Source organism: Cynara cardunculus (genome assembly GCF_001531365.2).
Source record: "Cynara cardunculus var. scolymus isolate 2C chromosome LG 2, CcrdV1, whole genome shotgun sequence".
NCBI lineage: Eukaryota > Viridiplantae > Streptophyta > Magnoliopsida > Asterales > Asteraceae > Cynara > Cynara cardunculus.
Genome location: NC_037529.1, coordinates 1,271,635 through 1,293,546, shown reverse-complemented (window position 1 = coordinate 1,293,546; position 21,912 = coordinate 1,271,635). Strand labels below are relative to the sequence as shown.

Below are 21,912 nucleotides of genomic sequence, written 5' to 3'. Positions count from 1 at the left end.
AGAGAGAGAGAGACGGGTTAGATTACAAACCGTCTGATTCGTGAAAACTGTGTAAACCACTTTCGATCAATAGTAATTTTTTTTCTTCAATTTTAATAAGTAAGGGTACAATGGTCGTTTGATTGTATACTGATTAATATTTGAAGGTAATAATTATTCTTAATTATGGAAACGTAAATATAGTAACCTCTAATATAGAAGGTGGTAAATCAATTATTTTTTAATATAAAATTATTACCATTAATAGTTTTTATTATTTTATTAAATTATAGTCTTAAAACATGAATTGTAAAAAGAGTACAATATGAAATTTGATTTCGTTTCATTGATCACATATACGTAGTTTGAGTAATGAACGAATGCCACGTTCAATAGTGACCATGAACATAATTTCACTGATAAATTTAATTTATTAATATTTTGAAATGTTTCATGCATGAAAAAAGTTTCACTCATCTCTCTCTATATATATGTATTATGTTTAATATCAATCAACATAAATGCACATCAATTACAATGATTCATTGATTTGTGTATATTAAACCTATCATATAATAGACACTGATGAATATTTCTCACATACATAGACAATAAGCATGAAAAACAAACACGTATCATTTACAAACAACTTTAACTCGCTTATCGTATTTAACATCCGTTTATACTTCAAATCGAAAATCCAGCTTCCGGTCCGACCACCATTGACCACAACATTTGCACATCTTCACATGAGCAACACTTCACGTCTTCATATAACACGTACAATCCTTTACCTGCAAACAAACCGATAAAAACCCCACAATTCAAGAACAAACCCATCAAACATTTCGAGAAAAGTTTACACAGTTTTGACCACGGAACTCATGCATACAAACCACGATCAAACTGCATACGTTTACGACGACGGGTGTGCACAGATTGGATTCGTCTCCACAAGATCTTGACGGGGGAAAAGATAGATTGAAGCCACCCCATTTGAAAGCTTGAATTGAGTTTGTGATCAAGAATGGTGATTTATTGTAAGAATACTAAGAAGGGTTATTTATGGTATGATGTCAATGTCAAAAATACAAACACCACCTTCAATACACTTTGTGGTAATTTGACCAATTTATATTAGTAGTTGGTATGCCATTTAGTGGTACTACAAGAAACAAAATGAGATGCTTCACCTACACAAATAGAAAAGCCAAACGGGTCATTTTTTATCGTATTTTTGTTTCATACAGACGTTAATAATGATAATTTGTAACTACAAAGATGGTGTCTGATTGGTTTGAGCTTGACTCCAAAGGTCAAAAGTATATCGGGAGCCGGGAGGTCCCGGGTTCAAATCGAAGGAGGAATAAAAATTCTCTTGTGGCCACGGAGGTTCGAATGCAGTGACTCCGGACCTTGGGATTAGTCGGCTCGCATAGCGGGTTGGATATCCATGTTAATAAAAAAAATGATAATTTGTATAAAAAAAGTTCGTTTTTTAATCTGATTTGAATAAATTGAGTAATATGCATAACATAACTCGAAGGCCTTTACCAGTTTTATGTTCACGGGGGTTATAACCACTTCTAGTTTAGAAAATACTGTTTAAACTGTTTGATTTACCTTTTTTTTTATTTAATTTATTAGTGATTATAGTAGGAGGGTTGGGTTCATGTGATCTAGTCTGTTTTCGTGAGACCCGTGAGATCATTTTTTTTTACACTTGGAACTTCATAGGAAAACATTGTGAAGGTAAAAAAAAAACGAACCTTGCATTCACAGTGTTTTGGTGTGAAGTTTTACGTGTAAAAAAATGGTATTACGGGTCTCGCAAAAATAGGTTGGTCTCACATGATCCCAAGTCTATAATAGGATATTGGTAACATTTATTTTGATTCAAAAATTGATAGAGTTTGAGACATTTAAAGTTTAAACGATAGACAAATGTTGCATATGAATATTATTATGTTTTTATTTTCGGGGGTTAAGGTTTGTATTAAGTTAGACTAGAAGAGTACTCGTGTAGTGTAGCGAGACACATCTCGATTTTAATGTTCTATTTTATTGTTTGTCTCTGTCGATGTTATAATACAATTTTATGTGTTTTTAAGAAAACAATAATGATTTTATTTTTGAATAAAATATAAATTTAAAGATATCATATAGATTTAAAAAAATATATATATCAATGTTAATATCAAATCAACTATTTAAATGTTCTCATTTTTTATGAATTTTTTTAATTTTTTTATTTTATTATAATCTAATTTAAGTTTAATAATGAATAATTTATTTTTGATTTGATAATATAACATTTTATAAAAATAGTAATTAATCTTTTTGTTAGAATTCAATGATTATCCTAATTATATGTTAAATTTTTTATATTTAAAATGATATGTTTATCCTGTATTTGAATATGTTTATATACAGTTAGTTACACGAATTCAGATATGAAACTTTAATAAGTTGTACTTACGCACAATCTACTTGTAATATTTAGTTTGAAGTAATATGCATTAATAAACAGTACTTTACGCATAAAAAGTGGTTTTTAAGAGTTTTTGTCAAATGCTTTATAATATAGTACAAATAAGCAAAGAGATATAATACTAGGGGTATAAACGATACTAGACAACTCACAAGCTACTCGAGTTTGACTCGGTCAACACTTGACTCAAATAGGCTCGGCTCAAACTCGACTCGACATATCGAGTCGAGCTACCCAATACTCGACTCGAAAAGCTGGTGAGCTACTCGAATTTTTTATATATAATTGGTTTTTAAAATGTAATTTTATAATATAATATATATATATATTATAATGTTTAAAAAAGTCTTATATTTTTAGATATTTGAACAGTATTGTGCATTTTTAACTGTAAAAATTATACCAATAAGTTTTTTTTTTATTTATTAAAATCATAATTAAAAAAGACAAAAACTATAGAAGTGTTGGTGTGAAATTGTCTCACATTAGAAGATATATAGTAAAAGAAAGATGGAGAGTTGTTATAAAAAATTCTTACGACCAAAGTAAATAATAAAATCAATCTGTAATCATGATCGGTTTTATACGACACTTAAAATGTTTAATTGTCTTAATAAAGTTTTTACAAGATTTAAGTTTATATGATCATATTATAATTTCTAAAAAATTTAAAACGTTTTAAAAATAAAATGTTGTATTAACTATTTGATAAAACATTTTAAAGAAGTGTCCTATAAACGTATCTTTTTACATGACACTTTTGTTTATAGGTGTACTATAAAACAACTAACACAACACTTTATTTATTTTTCTAAATCAAAACCCTTAAAAGTGTTCTATGAACTTATTGTAACATTTTTAGATATGATATTTGATGGTTTTGATGTTATGCACTTAAGTCGTATAAAGCAGTATATTAAGACACTTAGATATTTTAGGCATCCTATAAACACAGTATATGATGATGTAGTATTTGAACTCATAATGATTTTTCTTTGGGACACCTTCCCTTGGTCTTTCATAAATGCTTTTTTCACACGTGAAACAAGGACCGGTCGATAGGCTTCTTATCATGGTCGGGTGACATGAGTCAGACCGATGTCTAGAATGCAGATTAGGGCTATGAAACGATCGTTTTGTCGCAACTTAACATATTTGCATTTATCGTTGATTTAAAATTTGATGCTAAAAGTTTCGCGGAATGTTTGCAACTGCGAGTTATTTATAGACGATCAATGTAAAGACCCAAAATCCGAACTTTATCTTAACCTCAAATCATTAATAAAATTCAACCTTAAAATTTGGAAACTTACATAAAATACTGGATTGAAACAGTTTAAACATAAATTACAGCGGAAGTCTAAAAATTTATTCTGATCATACATCAATTGCTTAAACCCACAACTGACTACTCTTCGTCAAGACAAGTCACAACTATACTTCATTTCAAGTCTATCCTCTTCACGCGTAGCCTGGCGCTACGCCCTCTCTTTGCCCTTGCTACTGTTCTCATAAGTGTAGTGACCTGCTTGCATTTTTTATTTAAAAAAAAAACACGAGTTTGGTGAGCTTAAGGCCCAGTGAATAAACGGTTTACACACAATTCATAAACTACCGAAACCATTAGGGGGAAATGACTATATCACACAGCATTGTCTGGCGAACTTCACATAGCATGTTCGCTCTTACGGCTTAACAAGCTTCACACAGCGTGCTTGTTTTCAGGATTAAATCCTTAGTACAGTTTCCCTCCAAATTTCCTACATAACATTTTATCACAGAAAACACGTTCACACAGCAAACATATTCGTAAAATACAGCAAGCTTGCAATTTAACAGAAACAAATATGCAACCCTTAAAAAAACATCACGTAAACTCACAGTGATTGATAGCTTCGAATGTTCGTCTGATGAACGTCACACACACAACTCTTGAATATCGATTCTCTGCTTTCGCCTTCTAGCTCTTGAATACCTCTATTTGCTAGTAAGAAACCAATCTCTAGCTCATCACCTCTATATATACTCTTGGTAGCCTCCTTACGAATTAATTACCACTTAATTGGTCGATTACAAGGCAATTAATACCATTTTAAAAACACAATTTATTCTTTTATAGCGGTTACGATTCTAGGCCATAAATAGTTCTAATGACAAAAAATAAAAATTAAAAATTAAGTAAGATTCTCAAAAAACCTCAAATAATATTTTAAGTTATTACAATCAAGTTCAAGTTTGAGGTTGGCGTAATGTGTTCAAATAACATCGCTTCAAGGTGATACTTTCGTGTTTTGTTTTCAAACACAATAATCAAACAAAAAAACTGACCAATTACATTTTTATATATAATGAACATAATCAACTAGACAAAGGATCATGTGTAAATAAAAATTAAGATGATAATCGTAAGAAGAGATTTGGACCCTTGATCACCTTTAATCTTAAACCCACACATGAATCGTGCTTGATACGGGGATAGATCATGTGCATCTCATCCTAATGTGCATCTAATGTGGAGACCTCTTCTTACGTTTCTCACCTTAACTCTCTTTCTCACTGAAACCCACCCCTAATCAACTAAATTAACCCATACCGACCCAGTAAATCCCACTTGAAAATAAAGTTGTTTGAGGGGATAGATGTAGGCAGACCTAATATCTATCCTACAAAGTAGAGCGACTGTTTTTTTGAAGAGACCTCACATATCCCAAGAGTGAGCATGTGGTAAAAAACACAAACAAAAAGTAAAAGAAATCGATAATTACACAAAAGATAAAACATAAATAATAATCAAACAGATAAGGTCAAACAACACATCTCTAACCTACAAGTAACCAACTAATTGATGTGAACTTTAACCCGGGATGAAAAAAGGAGAGAGAAAAAAAGGTATAACAAAAAATTGTAAACATTTCAACTATTTGATAGTTCATAAATAATTGGATAAACATATAACAATATAAACAAAATGAGGGTTGGGTTATCGTGAGACCAACATGACCGTAAAATAACATTGAATGTGCACAGCAAAATACCGTGAACGTACAAAAACCATCAAACCTTCACATAAAAAGTAACGTGTGAAACCACAAGGGTGGCGTCTGATTGGTTTGAGCTTTTTGGTTCTAAAGATCAAAAATGTCTGGAGGTCCCAGTTTCAAATCCAAAGAGCAATAAAGATACCCTCATGGTCACGGAAGTTCAAATGCGGTCACCTGGGATTAGTCGGCTCGTATAGCGGGTTAGATATTCAGGCTAATAAAATAATGTGTGAAGGTCCAGTGTTATTTTGTGGTATCACGAAACCATGGTCGTCTCACACGGATATGATCATTAAGGTTTGATTATCAAAATGGTGGCTTTAACGGTCAACTGACAATAAGGTCTGGTTCTTTAGGGAGTCTCCTCAGAAACCATAGGTTCAAGTGTCACTGTAGATTTTTCTTACTGTTATCCAAAACTCTTGAAATTAATTGAAATATATGTAAATTGACTCAGATAACCACGATAAGAAATACGAAAAAGCACTACCCATAAGGCCATAACCAATAATACCCCATTTGTAAATGTTCCCACTTTTGATGAGCAAAATGATGGGGTTTTAAGCATGAGTCATTTCCCAACCAAAAACATCTTCATAAACCCCATTTATTACGCTAAATTGCCAATCATAAAAAGAGACTCAAAGCATGAAAAAAGCCACACTCATTCTACTCTGCCCACTGTGTGTTTGTGTGTGAGAGAGAGAACATTGAGTGAATATATAATTCCATTCTTACCATACGCCATTTTCTTCAACAATCATCCTTGAATCTTTTGCCCTAAAACTTCAAGAAATCTTGAAATTTGGATGTTTTTGGATATAACCCACAATTTCTTTTTGGGATTTTATTGTTTTTTTTTTTTTTTTTGTAATAGTATTGTTTTTAAATAAATCTTGAAATTTGGAGGTTTGTATAGGCAACCCACAAATTGTTTTTGGGTTTTTATTGTTTTTTTTTAATAATAATATTTGGTTTTCAAGAAATCTTGAATTTGGATGTTTTAGAGGTAATCTACAATGTCTTTTTGGGGTTTTAATATTATTTTTAAATAATATTTGATTTTCAAGAAATCTTGAAATTTGGATGTTTTTAGAGGTAACCCACAATTTATTCTGGGTTTTTGTTATTTCTTTTTCCAAATAATATTTGGTTTTCAAGAAATCTTGAAATTTAGATGTTTTTAGAGGTAACCCACAATTTGTTTTAGGGGTTTTATTGGTTTTTTCTATAATATTTGGTTTTCAAGTAATCTTGAAATTTGGATTTTTTTTAGGGGTAACCCATAATTTTATTTTATTTTTGCATTTTTATTGTTCTTTTTAATCGTATTTGGTTTCAACAAATCTTGAAATTTAGATGTTTCTAGAGGTAACCCACAATTTCTTTTTGGGGTTTTTTTAATTAATAATATTTGATTTTCAAGAAATCTTGAAATTTGGATGTTTTTATAGGTAACCCACAATTTCTTTTTGGGTTTTTTTTTAATTAATAATATTTGATTTTCAAGAAATCTTGAAATTTGGATGCTTTTATAAGTAACCCACAATTTCTTTTTGGGTTTTTATTGTTTTTTTTTTAATTTATAATATTTGATTTTCAAAAAATCTTGAAATTTGGATGTTTTTATAGGTAACCCACAATTTCTTTTTGGGTTTTTTATTGTTTTTTTAAGCATTTGGTTTCTAAGTTGTATAAATGAAAGACTTCCCTTCTTGTTTTGGTGAAAATGGTGTTCAAGTGGCAGAAGCTTCTCCTTCATCAGGTGATCCCATCACTCCAACTACTACTACTAGAATTGCACAAAATCTTGTGACTTGTGTCTACCAATGCAGAATGCTTAATTCATCTTGCTTCATTATCACCATCACTTGGACCAAAAGCTTAATGGGTCAAAGTCTTTCTGTTCGAATTGATGATTCAGACCATCATTCTCTCTGTAAACTAGACATTAAGCCATGGTTGTTCTCCAAAAGAAGAGGGTTTAGAAATCTTGAAGTGGGTTCTAAGTTGATTGATGTTTATTGGGATCTTTCGTACGCAAAGTTCGGTTCTTCGCCCGAACCGGTTGAAGGTTTCTATTTCGCCATTGCTATGAACCAAGAACTGATCTTGATTTTAGGGGATATGGAGAAGGATGTTCACAAGAAGATGTATGCAACTAGTTTGGCTCCAAACGGCGTTTTGATTTCGAAAAGAGCACATGTTTTTGGGAAGAAGGCGTATTCGACACGGGCCCAGTTTTGTGGTAGAGGTCAAATTCATGATATCGTGGTTGAATGTGATACGATGGGTGCGAATGATTCGTATCTATTGATACGTATAGATGGTAACCCGGTGATGCAAGTGAAGTGCCTGAGATGGAAATTTAGAGGAAATTATACCATTTTGGTTGACGGTCTGCCAGTGGAGGTTTATTGGGACGTTCATAGTTGGCTATTCGAGAAACTAATGGGAAATGCAGTGTTTTTGTTTCAGACGTGTCTTTCATCAGAGAAACTATGGTCGAGTGAGGATCCATCTTGGTTAAGTAAAGATCGACACTCGGGTTTGGGGTTTTCTTTGGTGATGTGTGCATGGAAGAATGAATAGAAGTGTTTGTGTTGGTACACAGTTATGATTGTTTCGACTCTACTCCAATTGTATGGTGTTGTTTTTATTGTGGGTGTCTAAGCTAGCTTACGTGCATTTTGACTAATCTCATGGGGCCTTGAAGAAAACATACAGACATGACAAATCTCAAATGACACTGAAGAAAACAGCAGGAAATCCCAAGTGGCTGAAGGAGACTAAATTAATGACGTATGTGGAGAGGGCGGAGGTCTAGCATTTATTTGTCAGTTAAGCTAGCTCTCAAGATTGATCGTGTGTTGTTTTATAAGCTTATTGGTCGATTATACGAGTCTATAGTTTGCTACATGATGTGCGATGTGTCAGTGTTGCTTCATAACCGAAAGAGATCTTTATCGTTGTATGCTCTGCAAACTGTTGGTTTGCAAACGTATTATCTTTGATGGATTGATGTCAAAATCGTCTTTTTGATGCTTTTGCCTTTTAAGACTATACAATACATGAATCAAGTTAGATCATCTCCAACAAATTTTTATGATTTATCTGAAATGGAGAGCCAAAGGTTTAATTTTCTAAAAAAAAATATACTCAACTTTAACAGAGACTATGAGTCTCATCCCTTCCCGCCCCATGTACAAAACACGATGTTAGGGCCACAAACGAATTCTATAACCTCATGTGAACCAAAGGGTTTTGGTATAGTTTCAAACCTCGATCAACTAAAACCAAGATTTTAGACAGTGTGAGGCGTGAGGTGACGACAAGGTCAAACCGTAAGTCTTAGGAGCCACAGTGAGGCCACATCGTTTTTCAAGGCGTGAGTTACGATGACAAATTTGTATATCATATATAAACCTTGTATTCTTCTATTACTCAACGAATTAATGATATTAAGCATTTTAAACCAGGTTATACAAAATAGTAAGAAAAATCAACTACGGTGTTATAATGATCACGCATTTGGTCATGACGTGCCACATGTTTAACGTGATGCTAGACACAAAATGAATAACGTAACGAGTTTTTTAGAACACCAACTAAAACAAAAAAAAAATTATAAACTAAATATTGTAAAACTTTGAAGCATATATTTGAAATTTGATACTATAGTAAACATATTATTTAAATTGTCTTATAAAATAGATGCAACCTTTTTTTTTGTCAAGAATAAAAAAACTTTTCCAAAAAATGACATAATGTAAATACTTGAAGGGGCTAAGTGCAAATTTCCACCTCTTTGTAACAATATTTTTTTTCCTCCAAAAAATGACATAATGTGAATACTTGAAGGGTCTAAGTGCATTTTCCACCTTTTTTGTCACAATAAAAAAACTTTTCCGAAAAATGACATAATGTGAATACTTGAAGGGGCTAAGTGCAAATTTTCCACCTTTTTTGTCACAATAATTTTTTTTCTTTTCAAAAAATGACATAATGTGAATACTTGAAGGGGCTAAGTGCAAGTTTCCATTCCTCAAATCTCCATTCCGACAGGCCACAACTAGTTTCATTTTCATCCATCGTCGCATAGAAGAGAAGGAGAGCGAGATGACAACCATCCGAAGATTTTGCTGCGATGATCTTCTCCGATTCTCTTCCGTAAATCTCGATCATCTCACAGAAACCGTAAGTGTTATCTCCATATTTCTCTGATTTGGGATAACGATTGGAAAAAAAAACCGGTCCTCTTTCGGTATCGAACCTAAGTGGAGAAATCTCGGTTAATTTGGGGTTGGAAAGGAGTATTTATGTGTATTGCTAGTTTATTTGTTTTCATCATGATTATAATGGGATGATGATTTTGAATCAATGTACAGTTTAACATGTCGTTTTATATGACCTACTTGGCACGCTGGCCTGATTATTTCCATGTCGCCGAAGCTCCAGGAAACAGAGTCATGGGATACAGTAAATTCTCCCTTATTCTACTTCCTTATCCTGCTGTTTTGTTCAATTTTGTTTCATTTATATTTTGTCATGAAATTGATGCTTATTTTGGGGGATCTATGTGAAGGAAGACTGGATGCTCATTTGGATTTCATTATGTGATTAGGGTTTTGTTCCCTCTTTTGAATTGCACGGTCTATAACACATTACGTAGCAAAATTGACATTAATGTTTGAATCGATAGAGTTTTGGATATATTATAGTTCTTTTTATTGATTATATTGATTCTTACCCAAGTCAATATAGGTGTTTATTGATTTTGACCACATTCATTGTGGGTTTGTTGAAGATATCCATCTACATTGCTTATCTGTTTTGTGTGACATTGAAACGATATATGGACTTAATGTGTTTACTTTGGCTATAGTTATGGGTAAAGTCGAAGGACAAGGCGAGTCCTGGCATGGTCATGTCACAGCTGTTACAGTCGCTCCTGAATTCCGCAGGCAGCAGTTGGCTAAGAAACTAATGAACCTGCTTGAAGACATCAGTGACAAGATGTAAGTTGAGCATTTACTTATTAAGCTGTACTTGTTTGCAATAATTGTGTGTCTACTTTGTTGCATTTTAGTAACAGCTGAGAAGTCATATACTTGGTATTCCTTTTCTCTTACCATGGTTACTTCTCCATTTCACATCGTACATACATTTAACTGGTTCGTTTTAAGTTGAAGTCACCAAATACTATAATTGATTCTGATATAGAGGGGTAATTCTTAGATGCTGGACTTGGATTCTCGTAATTGTTTTTCAGAAATGGCGGAGAAGAAAGACATAGTTGCAATATGCATGGACATGATTGAGGTTATGTGGACTTTTAGAGGAGCAAGATCCCCTTAAGTACAGGTAGAGATTGATGCAGGATGACAAGAAGGGTAAGAGAGGACAACCGTTCTGCACTAAAACTCTCAAAAGGATCTCAGGCAATATAAATGATGGCAAAATACTTTGATAGACTCGCTAACAATAACCGTATTTGTAGCAAAGCCATAATAGAGGCTTTCCCTTGTATTGGGCCAAGTAGCCAGTCAGCAGTTTAAACAAGCAACGTGGGTCAGAAACTAGATTAACTGACATATCTATAAATTCAAATATAAACTGGTAAAATAAACAATTATAAATATGATACACTGGTAATATAGGCAGAAACCATAGAAAGACAGACGGATTGAGAAACATTGGAACAAAGATTTGTCTGGACGCCCATGGTAGACCTGCAGAAAATTTCTATAGCTTGTGGTTTAACAGAGGAATTGCCCTGGAGGCTGGACAGAGCTGAATCGTGAGACCATGAATTAGAGGACAGCCGGTTGGTTTTTTATTAAATCATGTATGGATAAAGCTGTCTGTATAGATACCTAGATGGGGAAGTTTGTTTGGGAGGGTTTTTCATAGATGGAAGAAGCGTATTTTTATTTATTCAGAGGGGAATGTTTGGGAAAAAACTTGGCTTTCTGCATAAAGCACCTCCTTGAAGCTTATTGAATAAGCCACTTTTATGATTAAGCGCTTACAAATAGTCATATATAGCTGACCGAAGAAGCTGCGAGTCCCATTAAGCTGCTAACAAACATGTCCTAAGTCAACCTCAAGTAAATAATAAAAGGGCTTGGTGGGTTGAGTTGCAGCTATCTTCAACGTGGTCATCTTAAGGTCTTACCAATTGGCTTTATGAGCGGCAAAGCTTTGAATTAGTTGGTACAAAATATTTCCAGTTTATGATTCACATCCTTTTTGGTTGTCCCATCATTCTGTCATCTGGATATCTTTTACTAATTACCTTCGATCTGCATTCTGCGATGGGCACGTACTCATGATAATTGATGATCGAATGGGGGTAAATGAAGCAATTAACATAGGGCAAAGCATGAATCATAAGAGGGGAGGTGGTGTTTACCGAATAGATATATTTCTAAGAAGTACTGATTTATACATGCATATACACACATATCTATATATATTGATAAACCTTGAATTATTCTATCCATCTATGCTAGCTTACCAGTGGTCACTTTTTATTATATGTGTAACCGTCTTCAACTGAGCGGCATCATGGTTCCTCTTTTCATCTTTCATCTGAATTATTTTCTGTCGGGTGTTTTATTTTCTCCGGGGGCAGTGACAAGGCGTACTTTGTGGATCTCTTTGTAAGAGCATCAAATACACCGGCTATAAAGATGTATGAAAAGGTAAAATTTTGATGATCATCATCTTCGTTCCTCTCTTGCTCTCTCTCTCTCACTCTCACACACAGACACACAGTGTTTGTTTTTCAATACTTGTTTTATTTGCACCTGTGCCTGGTTGTTGGATTATTCATCCTCAAAAGGCACCCGTTTGGCTTGGAGATGGTTTATTAAGGGTGCGTTTGCCGTTTGGTATGTGGGACTTGACAGGACAACAAAAACTTGTTTGAGTGTGACAAAGTGCATCATTTTTGTAGGTGGAACAAAAAACCGGGAGATGCTACAAGATTGGTAAATTAATAAACTACCCATGTCAAATTAAAACCCAAAAACCTTCCGAAGTTCTTTCATCCACCTACCTCCCTCTCGTCCGTCCAGTCCTGTCCAATCCTCAAACATATGAAGGGCCTGACTGTTAACAACTTAGTGAGCTTAATGGGACTTCTAGCTTATTCGGTCAACTATATGACTGTTTGGTAGCGGCTTAACGATATAGAAAGCGGCTTATTCAATAATCTTCTAAGGGGAATTTTATGCAGAAAGCCAAGTTTTTTTTCAAACCTGCTCCTCCCAATTAAGAAACACACTCCTTCCACCTATGAAAAACCCTCCCAAATAAAAAACCTTTCTAATCTATACAGATAGATTAATCAACACAAACAGCTTTATCCATATAGGACTAATGGAAAACCAACCAAATAGCCCCGAAAACACCTTAAATGAATAAATTATTTGAACATAGCGAGTATTGTGATCATTCTCATTGCTTTGACCTCTTTCTTGCAGCTCGAGTACATTATTTATAGACGTGTATTACGTTACTATTCCGGGGAGGAAGATGGCTTAGGTAAGCCGTCTCAAAACCACCTTCCATCTTCTTCTCCATAATTCTTGCTTACAAGTTACAAAACAATCTTTATACGATTACTTTGAATTTATATTCAGATATGAGGAAAGCATTATCTCGAGACGTAGAAAAGAAGTCTATAATCCCACTCAAGAGGCCAGTTATGCCTGATGAACTGGAGTACGACTAGATCGGGCTGTCGATGGTAAGTTTTATTATGTTTGTGCCATCATATTTGTTTAAGTAGAGGGCTTCATCTCTGTAAACTAGAACCTGAAAGTACACTGATTTTAAGCGTTTAATTTACGCAATTTGGTATCGAAAACAATATCAAATTGCGGAAACAGTCGCTCTACAATTTTCGATAGAGTCAGATCTGCGTATATCTCACCATCAAAACTCATATCTAGGTAGGATATACTCAGCTTGTTTGGTTAACACTTAACAGGTCTGCATATACCTCACCATCTGACCTCACATCCAGGTGGGATATCTTGCGCGTGTTTGGTTAACAGTTTTTACTGAATATGATTATGGGTGTTTAATCTATTTGAAAGGATTGACTAGTTGAATATGGGTGTTTAATTTAAGCAGTTGCAATGAAACAACTATCAGAACCAAACATCTAGGGTGTGAATGTTTATATATATAGACACCAAACCAGACTGTTTTTGTTAGACTCGTGATACCATTTTTTACACTTGAAACTTCATAGTAAAAAACTGTGAAGGTTTGGATTTTTTTTACTTTCACAATGTTTTGCTGTAAAGTTTTTTGTGTAAAAATGTGGTCTCATGGGTTTCACGAAAACGTCTCATGTGTTTCACGAAAACGTCTTATGTGAGCCCAACCTTATATATATAGGATTGGATTCTGGTGAAAATGAAAGTTTTAGTGAGAAAGGTAAGAAGATATCTACCTTGGATCAATCATAATTGAAGTAAAATGAAAGTTAAAGTACGTTATTTTTTTACCAAAATGAAAGTTAAAGTACTTTATTTTTTTAATTTCAATTTGCCCATTTTCATATACAAAGTTTTGTCACATGAACAGAAAATGTTGATATTATTATATATGACGTTAAAGATTACATTAAAAAAAATTCCATTACTGACTATAAATTACCGAAACCATAATTTTATTACAAAATTATACGATATCAGTACTTTTATCACATGTAACACTTCAACAATTACATTCGAAATCACTTTTATGATGGCCTTACACTTTATTACATTCATTTGTAACGCATAATTATCGCAAACAATTTGCAATACAAATTATTGTTTTTCGCAATTATTGTTTTCGACAACCGTAGAGTATTTTTGATAGATTTTTTTAATGGATAAAATAGAGAATTTAGGGCTTTTTTTTATTGATCTTAGGTTCTTAAAAAATTTCAAAATGAAAAATAGGTTCTCCAAAAATCATTAATAAGGAGAGAAACATGTTTCTTTTTTAATTCCAACCAATAATTGTAATGCAAATTACATGAAAAAATAACATATTTTAACATGATTCTTATTTTGAATAATGTACTTTCAAAACTTTCATTTTGGTATCTAAGATATAAAGTTTTAAACATTTAAGTACCTGAGTAATCGATTGAAGACTAATTTTAGGTTAAAAAAAATCTATGTCACTAACCACCTTAGCAAATAATAGTGAGTTGGATACCACATCTTTCGTCACATCAGTATGGTAACCGGTTAATGTTTTCAACCGATTACCCGGATATTAAATGTTAAATGTTTAAAACTTTGCATCTTAAAGTATTAAAATGAAAGTTTTGAAAGTACGTTACCTAAAATAAGAATCAAGTTAAAATACATTACTTTTTCATACAATTTGTCTTTTTAAATAAATAAATAATACTTAATTAAATATATGTTAATAATATAGTAATGTATGTTTATGATGATCTTAATGAAACTCACAACTTATTTGATAAACTATATATGATTTATTAGCAGTGACTTAATGATATCGAAAATAACTTATTCAGTAAAATTATAAGAATAAGTTTTATGTAGAAAATCAAGTCTTTTTTTCAAATTTGTCTTTCCTAATTAAAAAACATGCTTATTCCATTTATGGAAACTATCTCAACAATAACATTCTCAACCTGTAGATACATTAATCTACACAAACAACTTTATTCGTACGAAATTTAATCAATTTAATAAAAAAATCAATCAAACAATCTTTTAATATTGTAATATCTGAAATGGAAAAACCCTTAAAATTAAAAACAATTTTTTAAATACTAGAAGGGTATTCGCATAATATAGCGAGATATATCTTGATTTCAATTTTTTACTTTATTTATTTTCTCTGTTGATATAATACAATTTTATGTGGTTTTAGAAAATGATAATATTTTTATTTTTGAATTAAATATAAATTTGAAAAAAATATCGATATTGGTATTACATTAATTATTTAAAAATTCTCATTTTCCGTATAATTTCTCTAATTCAATTTTATATTATATTATAATTTAATTTAAATTTAATAACAAAATCAATAATTATCTTAATTATATTTTAATTTTTTATATATATACTATATTATAAAGCATTTGACAAAAACTTTTAAAAAACATTTTTTTATGCGTAAAATACTGTTTATTAATACATATTACTTAAAATTCAAGATTACAAGTAGATTGTGCGTAAGTACAACTTATTAAAGCACCATATCTGAATTTGTGTAACTAACTGTAGATAAATATAATCAAATACATGATAAATATCTCATTTTAAATATAAAAAATCTAAAATATAATTAAGATAATCATTGAGTTCTAATAGAATACTTAATTATTATTTTTATAAAATGTTATATTATTAAACCAAAAATAAATTATTTCGTTATTAAACTTAAGTTAAATTATAATAAAAAAATTAAAGAAATTACATAAAAAAATGAGAATTTTTAAATAGTTGATTTGATATTAACATTGATATATATATTTTTTAAAATTTTATGATATCTTCAAATTTATATTTTATTTAAAATTAAAATCATTATTATTTTCTTAAAAACACATAAAATCGTATTATAACATCGACAGAGACAAATAATAAAATAGAATATTAAAATCGAGATATGTATTGCTGCATTGCGTGAGTACTCTACTAGTTTAAAATAAAATGTTTTATTTTGTATTTGATTATGTATATCTACAATTAGTTACACGTTATACTTATACTTAATTTACTTGTGATATTAAATTTTAAATGATATATATCAATAAACAATATTTTATGCATAAGAAACAATTTTTAACAAATGTTTTATGATAAAATATATTTTTAATGAAAGTTCCCAAAAAATTGTTGGAAATTAGATAAACCCTGAAAAAATATCAAATTTTCCGGTGGTTGGTCAGCGGGCATTGGATAAAACCCCAACCTGGTTTGTAATTAGCCAGCAATGGCGATTCACCTATCTGGTGTGTTTTTCAACAAATCTTCAATCTCTTCACCTGTTTTTCAGCATCAAAGAAGACCGCCGTTAACGGTGTTTGCAGCCGCCTCCGCCTCCGCCTCGGCCGCGCATCCTCCTTCGTCCCCACCCACTATTCAGGCATGCCATCTATTTGTATCTACACAATTCTGTACGGCATCTGTTTTTCCTTTTATTGCTGAAATATGCTCTTACCGACTAAATTAAATCTCCTCCACTTGATCTCGATGAAATTCACAGTGAAAATATCAGCCATTTGAGGTTTTTTTTTTGCGATTCAAGGGTTTTGTGATGGAAAATGAGGAAGAATTTGAACGTGATCCATGTAGATACACATGCTACCATAAAAAGGGTTAGCGATCGATAAATTGAGCTTCAATTTGTATTGTTTTCGCAACCTGATGCACTCATTGGAACTAAATGCGTAGTTTATTTCTGATTTCAAACCTATTACTTCACAAATGTGAAATTTATGCCCATTTTAATAGGGATTCGATATCAAAAGACACAATTCGTGCTATGAAAGAAAAACGTTGATGCGATTTTGTTTGTAGTACCTGTTATAAGTGTAGATTAAAGGCCTCCACCTTAGATTATGGAAACCACTATGTAATAGAATCAGTTAGGGTGCGTTTGATATTGAGATCGGCCAGCGAGAACAACGGATCAACGTTTGGTAAGGTACAACTGAAACAGATAAATGACCAATTTACCCCAAATGAGATGTTCATATCTTTTACATATTTTGATTAATTTATGTAATTTACTAAATTTATTGAATTATAATAAAATAAATATTTTTATAACAAAATATATCATTAGAAAATTTTCGTCAAGAAGATAAAAATGACACGAAAATAAATAGTTTTTGTAGTTTTCAATTTTTATTTAATATAAAAACTGTATAAAAATTCTCTTTCGAGGACAATAAATGAAGTTTAAATAGTATAAAACACAATAAATAAAATTTAAAGAATGAATAAAATGTAAAGAGGGAGCCGTATTTGATGTTTTAGAAAAGAATTATGTTTTACTTTGGGGTTATACTATAGATCTGTTCCACCTTGTTCTTTGGGGTGGGGGTGGAACATGCTTGTTCTGGTTTGTTCTACATAAAAGTCAATGCCAAATGTGAAACAGTGATCCCTGTTCTGTTCGATCGTATCCAATGTACCAAACGCACAATTATTGTAGTACTTGATGGAACCGAGAACCAAAATTATTGCAGATTGTTGGTGGGAAATCTGCAAGTTGGTATGGAAATGGAGACATGAATTCTAGTAACGCAGTCGACTGTTTCAAAGACGGGTATGATTGGGCTGATCTTGAGAACGATCTTTATCACTGGACGAAGACATTGCGGCCTGTTCAGGTACTCTTAAGGTCTGGGAATCCCTTATGATTATAAGCTGGTGGAAAACCATCGTGGATTTGAAGTTAACATCTTAATCGCGATGTTTTTCAGTGGTATCCAGGCCATATTGCAAAAACAGAAAGGGAACTCAAGGAACAGCTAAAATTGATGGATGTGGTCATAGAAGTGAGGGATGGTAGGATTCCAATGTCTACAAGTCATCCTCAGGTAATATGTTTTAATTGAAGGGGAAAATGCAACAAAGTTTTGTTTAGTTCTAATTTAGTGTAACGGATAATTTATTTAGGGGCTGCTTGGTTGGTTTTCCATTAAGTTATGTATGGATAAAGTTTTTTGTGTGGGTTAATCTATCTGTATAGATTGGGAAGGTTTTTGTTTTGGAGAGTTTCTTCATAAATAGAATGAGCGTGTTTTTTAATTGGGAGGGCTAGGTCTTGAAAAAACTTGGCTTCCTGGAAAAAGGCCCCCCCCCCGCGGGGGGGGCGAAGCTTAAGCCACTTTCTAATCAATAATCCACTATCAAACAGTCATATTTAGTTGACCAAATAAGTTGTGAGTGCCATTAAGCTCATTAAGCCGCTAACAGACAGGTCCTTCCTTACCCTCCCTAGACCGTACCCCGTGTGCAATTCATTGGGTTTGTTTCATTTGGTATGGTTTGGTAAGCATCAATGTTGATGTCTTTGATTGAAAATTGGTGGAACATACATATAAATATCACATACTTGTAAAAAAGTAATGATAAAGTGTCCATATTTATTACTGTTGATGTCAAATTCTTATACTTTTAAGGTTACATGAACAATCAGATGGATTCATGGCTGGGTAATAGAAAGAGAATCTTGGTATTGAATAGAGAAGACATGATATCAACTGCAGATCGGAATGCTTGGGCGGATTATTATGGAAGACAAGGAATAAAAGTCGTCTTCTCCAATGGGAAGCTTGGAATGGTATACTGTCGGATTCCTTTTGTCCATGCTGTCTTGTTCTTGGAAAAAAACGCTACATATTAGGCATTAATGGCTTTCTTTAACGGTAAGTGCAGGGAGCCATGAAGTTAGGAAGATTGGCAAAATCAGTAGCTGCAGAAGTGAATATTAAACGCAGAGCAAGAGGGCTGCTTCCTCGTCCGGTGAGTTGCACAGAACCTCAAACACATACACACACACACACGTAGAGTTGGTTTCCGGTAAGAATAGTAGTTATCATGAGAAGGGTAAGAAGGGATTTCCATCTTTGGATCAATCATAATTGAAGATCAATTGAAAATACCCTCTAAGCGTAATTCATGGGTTGTTTTGGGACTTAACTCCTATTCTCACATGATCCTTAGTCTTACACACGTATATGTGTACATATATCAATGTATGTATGCATGCAGGAAGGTTGAGAACTATAAATATCTTGAAAACCGTGAGAAAGGGTATATGCATGTACGCTATCAAAATATGTATTATGTCAATGAATATATATAGAAGTAGAGTCCCAATCAGATACAAACCATGCAAACGTTACAAACCATACAAACCAATCTCAACCATCCATCTAGTCAAACGAATATCTGGTTTCATAAATATATCGATTGTTTCATAATATAAAGCATTGATCATAATTAATGAACTCTAATCATATTCCATAAATATTCAAATCATAATAATTGAACTTCCATCATTTCATAAATATTGGTTTGCATGTTTGTAACATATAGAAGGTTTGCATTTGATTTGCCGTCTATGCAAGTATATATGCCTTGATGCATATGCCAGACACCGGTTCTCAAAATGTTTATGGTTCTCATTTGATCTTTTACCATATAAATATAACTATAAACACACACCTTCATTTTACGAAAACGCGAGAACTCTCTTTTACTAGAGTCAATCACGTGTGATACTATAGTCCATCGTATATGACACACATTTGATACTAAATCAGAGCCGCAAACAATTTGTTGCTGGCCAAGTCGCTCGCACACCACTAGGCCCACTCACATGTATTATCATATGTCATAAGGGTATTCTCAAATACTATAATCCATCACATTAGATACTAAATCAAAGACGAGTATTATCACATCTGATAAGGGTGTTCTCGCATTTTCGTAAAATAGAGGTGTTCTCGTTAGAACCTCCACCTATATATATAAATAGTTTACTAGACATGATACAATGTATTACAGGTGCGAGCCGGAATAGTTGGCTATCCAAATGTTGGGAAGTCATCTTTGATAAATCGTTTACTAAAGCGTCGAATGTGTCCAGCAGCTCCACGACCAGGCGTAACGAGATCATTAAAGTATGTTATCTATTTATTGTTTTTACAGAGCAATTTCGTCACATTTTAGTAACTCTTTATTTCCCTTCTTGATCTTGGTAAAAGATGGGTTCGCTTCGGGAGCGACCTAGAGTTGCTAGACTCACCTGGAATAATCCCGATGAGAATGAGTGATCAAACGGCAGCAATAAAGCTTGCGATATGTGACGACATTGGGGAGAAATCATATGATGTTACCGATGTTGCAGCCGTTCTTGTACAAATGCTGTCAAAGCTTCCAGCCGCAAGTATGACCCTTTTCTTCGGTTTTTTTAATTGTCGTTACACCGACCCGCTTGCTTGTTTCTTTCAATTTTTGTTTTTTGTATGCCCCGCCCCGGGGGGGGGGGGGTGGGTTCACGAAAACAGTCTCTCTACTCTTTGCAGTAGAGGCAAGGTCTTACGTGTATTTGACAATCTACCCCCGTTCTTGTTTGTGGCAGATAACAATGTTCTATGGGAGCGTTACAAGATTGACACCGATGGTCGTTGTGGTAAAACGTAAGTTTCAAGTGCTGTTCTTCGATACATGACTTTTGAGGTCGAACGGATTAACTTAAAATTGATATTGGTTTTATAAAAAATTTAGCACACACCTGCCCTACAATGTACCACAGTTGGTTCCATAGTGGTATACTTGAATAAACAGACGATGGTTCGAGTCTAGCAGCAGCAGTGTGAGAGTTACAATTCTTTTGAGGATTGGACCCCTTTCTGTCAACTCAAAGGGCTTGACTCGTAAGGTTATCTTATTTGGATAGTCCTAAAATAAATCTTATTATGTAAAAATAAAAATGAATATAACAGCCCGTCTCACATGAATCGAAAATTAGATTTATGAGCTGCTTATAAGCTCAAACACTGTGGACCACCAAATAACTTTCATCGTAGTTTTAGTTTTATTTGAAGGTTATTGGGTCAGTCTACTGTTTTGGGTTACTGGTCATTACAAACAAACCTATGCACATTTCTTTTGGAACGTATGGTATAAACGTTGTGTTCCTAATGAACAGATTTGTCCACAAGCTTGCAATCGAGTTGTTCAACGGAGATGAGCATCAAGGAGCCTTTCGGATCTTGTCGGACTTCCGAAAAGGGAGATTGGGTTTGAGGGCACTCGAGAGACCCGTTCCATCTCGTCTTACATAAACACGTAAAAATGGAAAAACCGGAGTTACGGAAACCGAAGATGATAATAGGATTTAGATGTTTGTAGACATACTACAAAAAGGGAAAACCCTGTTAAGTTCTTGTATAATAGCTTTTTTATTGCTTAGTTTACTAAAACTGTTGTAAGATGTAAAGTTATGTACTTCTATTTTGATCTTTGTTAAGTGAGTGTCTTTATGGTTATCTTGTTGTTACTCAAATCTGGTAAATATTTACAAATACAATGAGGGGTTGTTTACTATTACGTTTATCCGGGTAAGTGTTTACCAGTAAATTCAACACTATCATTTACTTACCGAGTAAGTTTTAGTCTACCAAAATGGTATCGTATGCAACAATTTACCCAGTAAGCGCTTACCATGGTAAGAGTCGTTGCCCTCACTTATTAGGTAAGACTCTTGGTCCTTATCTCGTTTTTACCGGGTAAGATTGTTGGTCCTTACCATATTCATCCGGTAAGGTAATGTGATTTGGTAAACACTTACCCGGATAAACGTTTGATAAACGACCTCTAACTT

The 21,912-nt window shown here is 33.1% G+C and overlaps 3 protein-coding genes and 1 long non-coding RNA gene across 6 annotated transcripts; 3 read left to right on the top strand and 1 right to left on the bottom strand.

Moving 5' to 3' along the window:
* Nucleotides 1-514: 514 nt before the first annotated feature.
* On the bottom strand, nt 515-994 carry LOC112508188. Of its 3 annotated transcripts, none has more exons than XR_003068623.1 (2): nt 894-994; nt 515-773 (listed from the first exon to the last, which is right to left on the bottom strand). It is a non-coding gene; the product is annotated as an uncharacterized LOC112508188 (long non-coding RNA). The 3 variants fall into 3 exon arrangements; XR_003068624.1 differs by having other exon boundaries at nt 862-979; XR_003068622.1 differs by having other exon boundaries at nt 876-979.
* A 6,215-nt stretch (nt 995-7,209) lies between these two features.
* LOC112508088 lies at nt 7,210-8,103 on the top strand. Its single transcript, XM_025112868.1, has one exon. It carries the CDS (start codon nt 7,210-7,212, stop codon nt 8,101-8,103), a length of 894 nt encoding a protein of 297 aa, XP_024968636.1.
* Nucleotides 8,104-9,591: 1,488 nt separating this feature from the next.
* Nucleotides 9,592-13,614, top strand: LOC112507078 (N-terminal acetyltransferase B complex catalytic subunit NAA20). Its single transcript, XM_025111488.1, has 6 exons — nt 9,592-9,708; nt 9,900-9,990; nt 10,397-10,529; nt 12,149-12,218; nt 13,002-13,062; nt 13,161-13,614. The coding sequence occupies exons 1-6, from the start codon at nt 9,631-9,633 to the stop codon at nt 13,250-13,252; spliced, it is 525 nt and encodes a 174-aa protein (XP_024967256.1). The 5' UTR covers nt 9,592-9,630; the 3' UTR covers nt 13,253-13,614.
* Nucleotides 13,615-16,497: 2,883 nt separating this feature from the next.
* LOC112506838 (DAR GTPase 3, chloroplastic) lies at nt 16,498-21,577 on the top strand. Its single transcript, XM_025111136.1, has 9 exons — nt 16,498-16,653; nt 17,762-17,905; nt 17,999-18,115; nt 18,718-18,861; nt 18,957-19,043; nt 20,091-20,206; nt 20,291-20,472; nt 20,668-20,725; nt 21,238-21,577. The coding sequence occupies exons 1-9, from the start codon at nt 16,501-16,503 to the stop codon at nt 21,371-21,373; spliced, it is 1,137 nt and encodes a 378-aa protein (XP_024966904.1). The 5' UTR covers nt 16,498-16,500; the 3' UTR covers nt 21,374-21,577.
* The last annotated feature ends 335 nt before the right edge of the window (nt 21,578-21,912 follow it).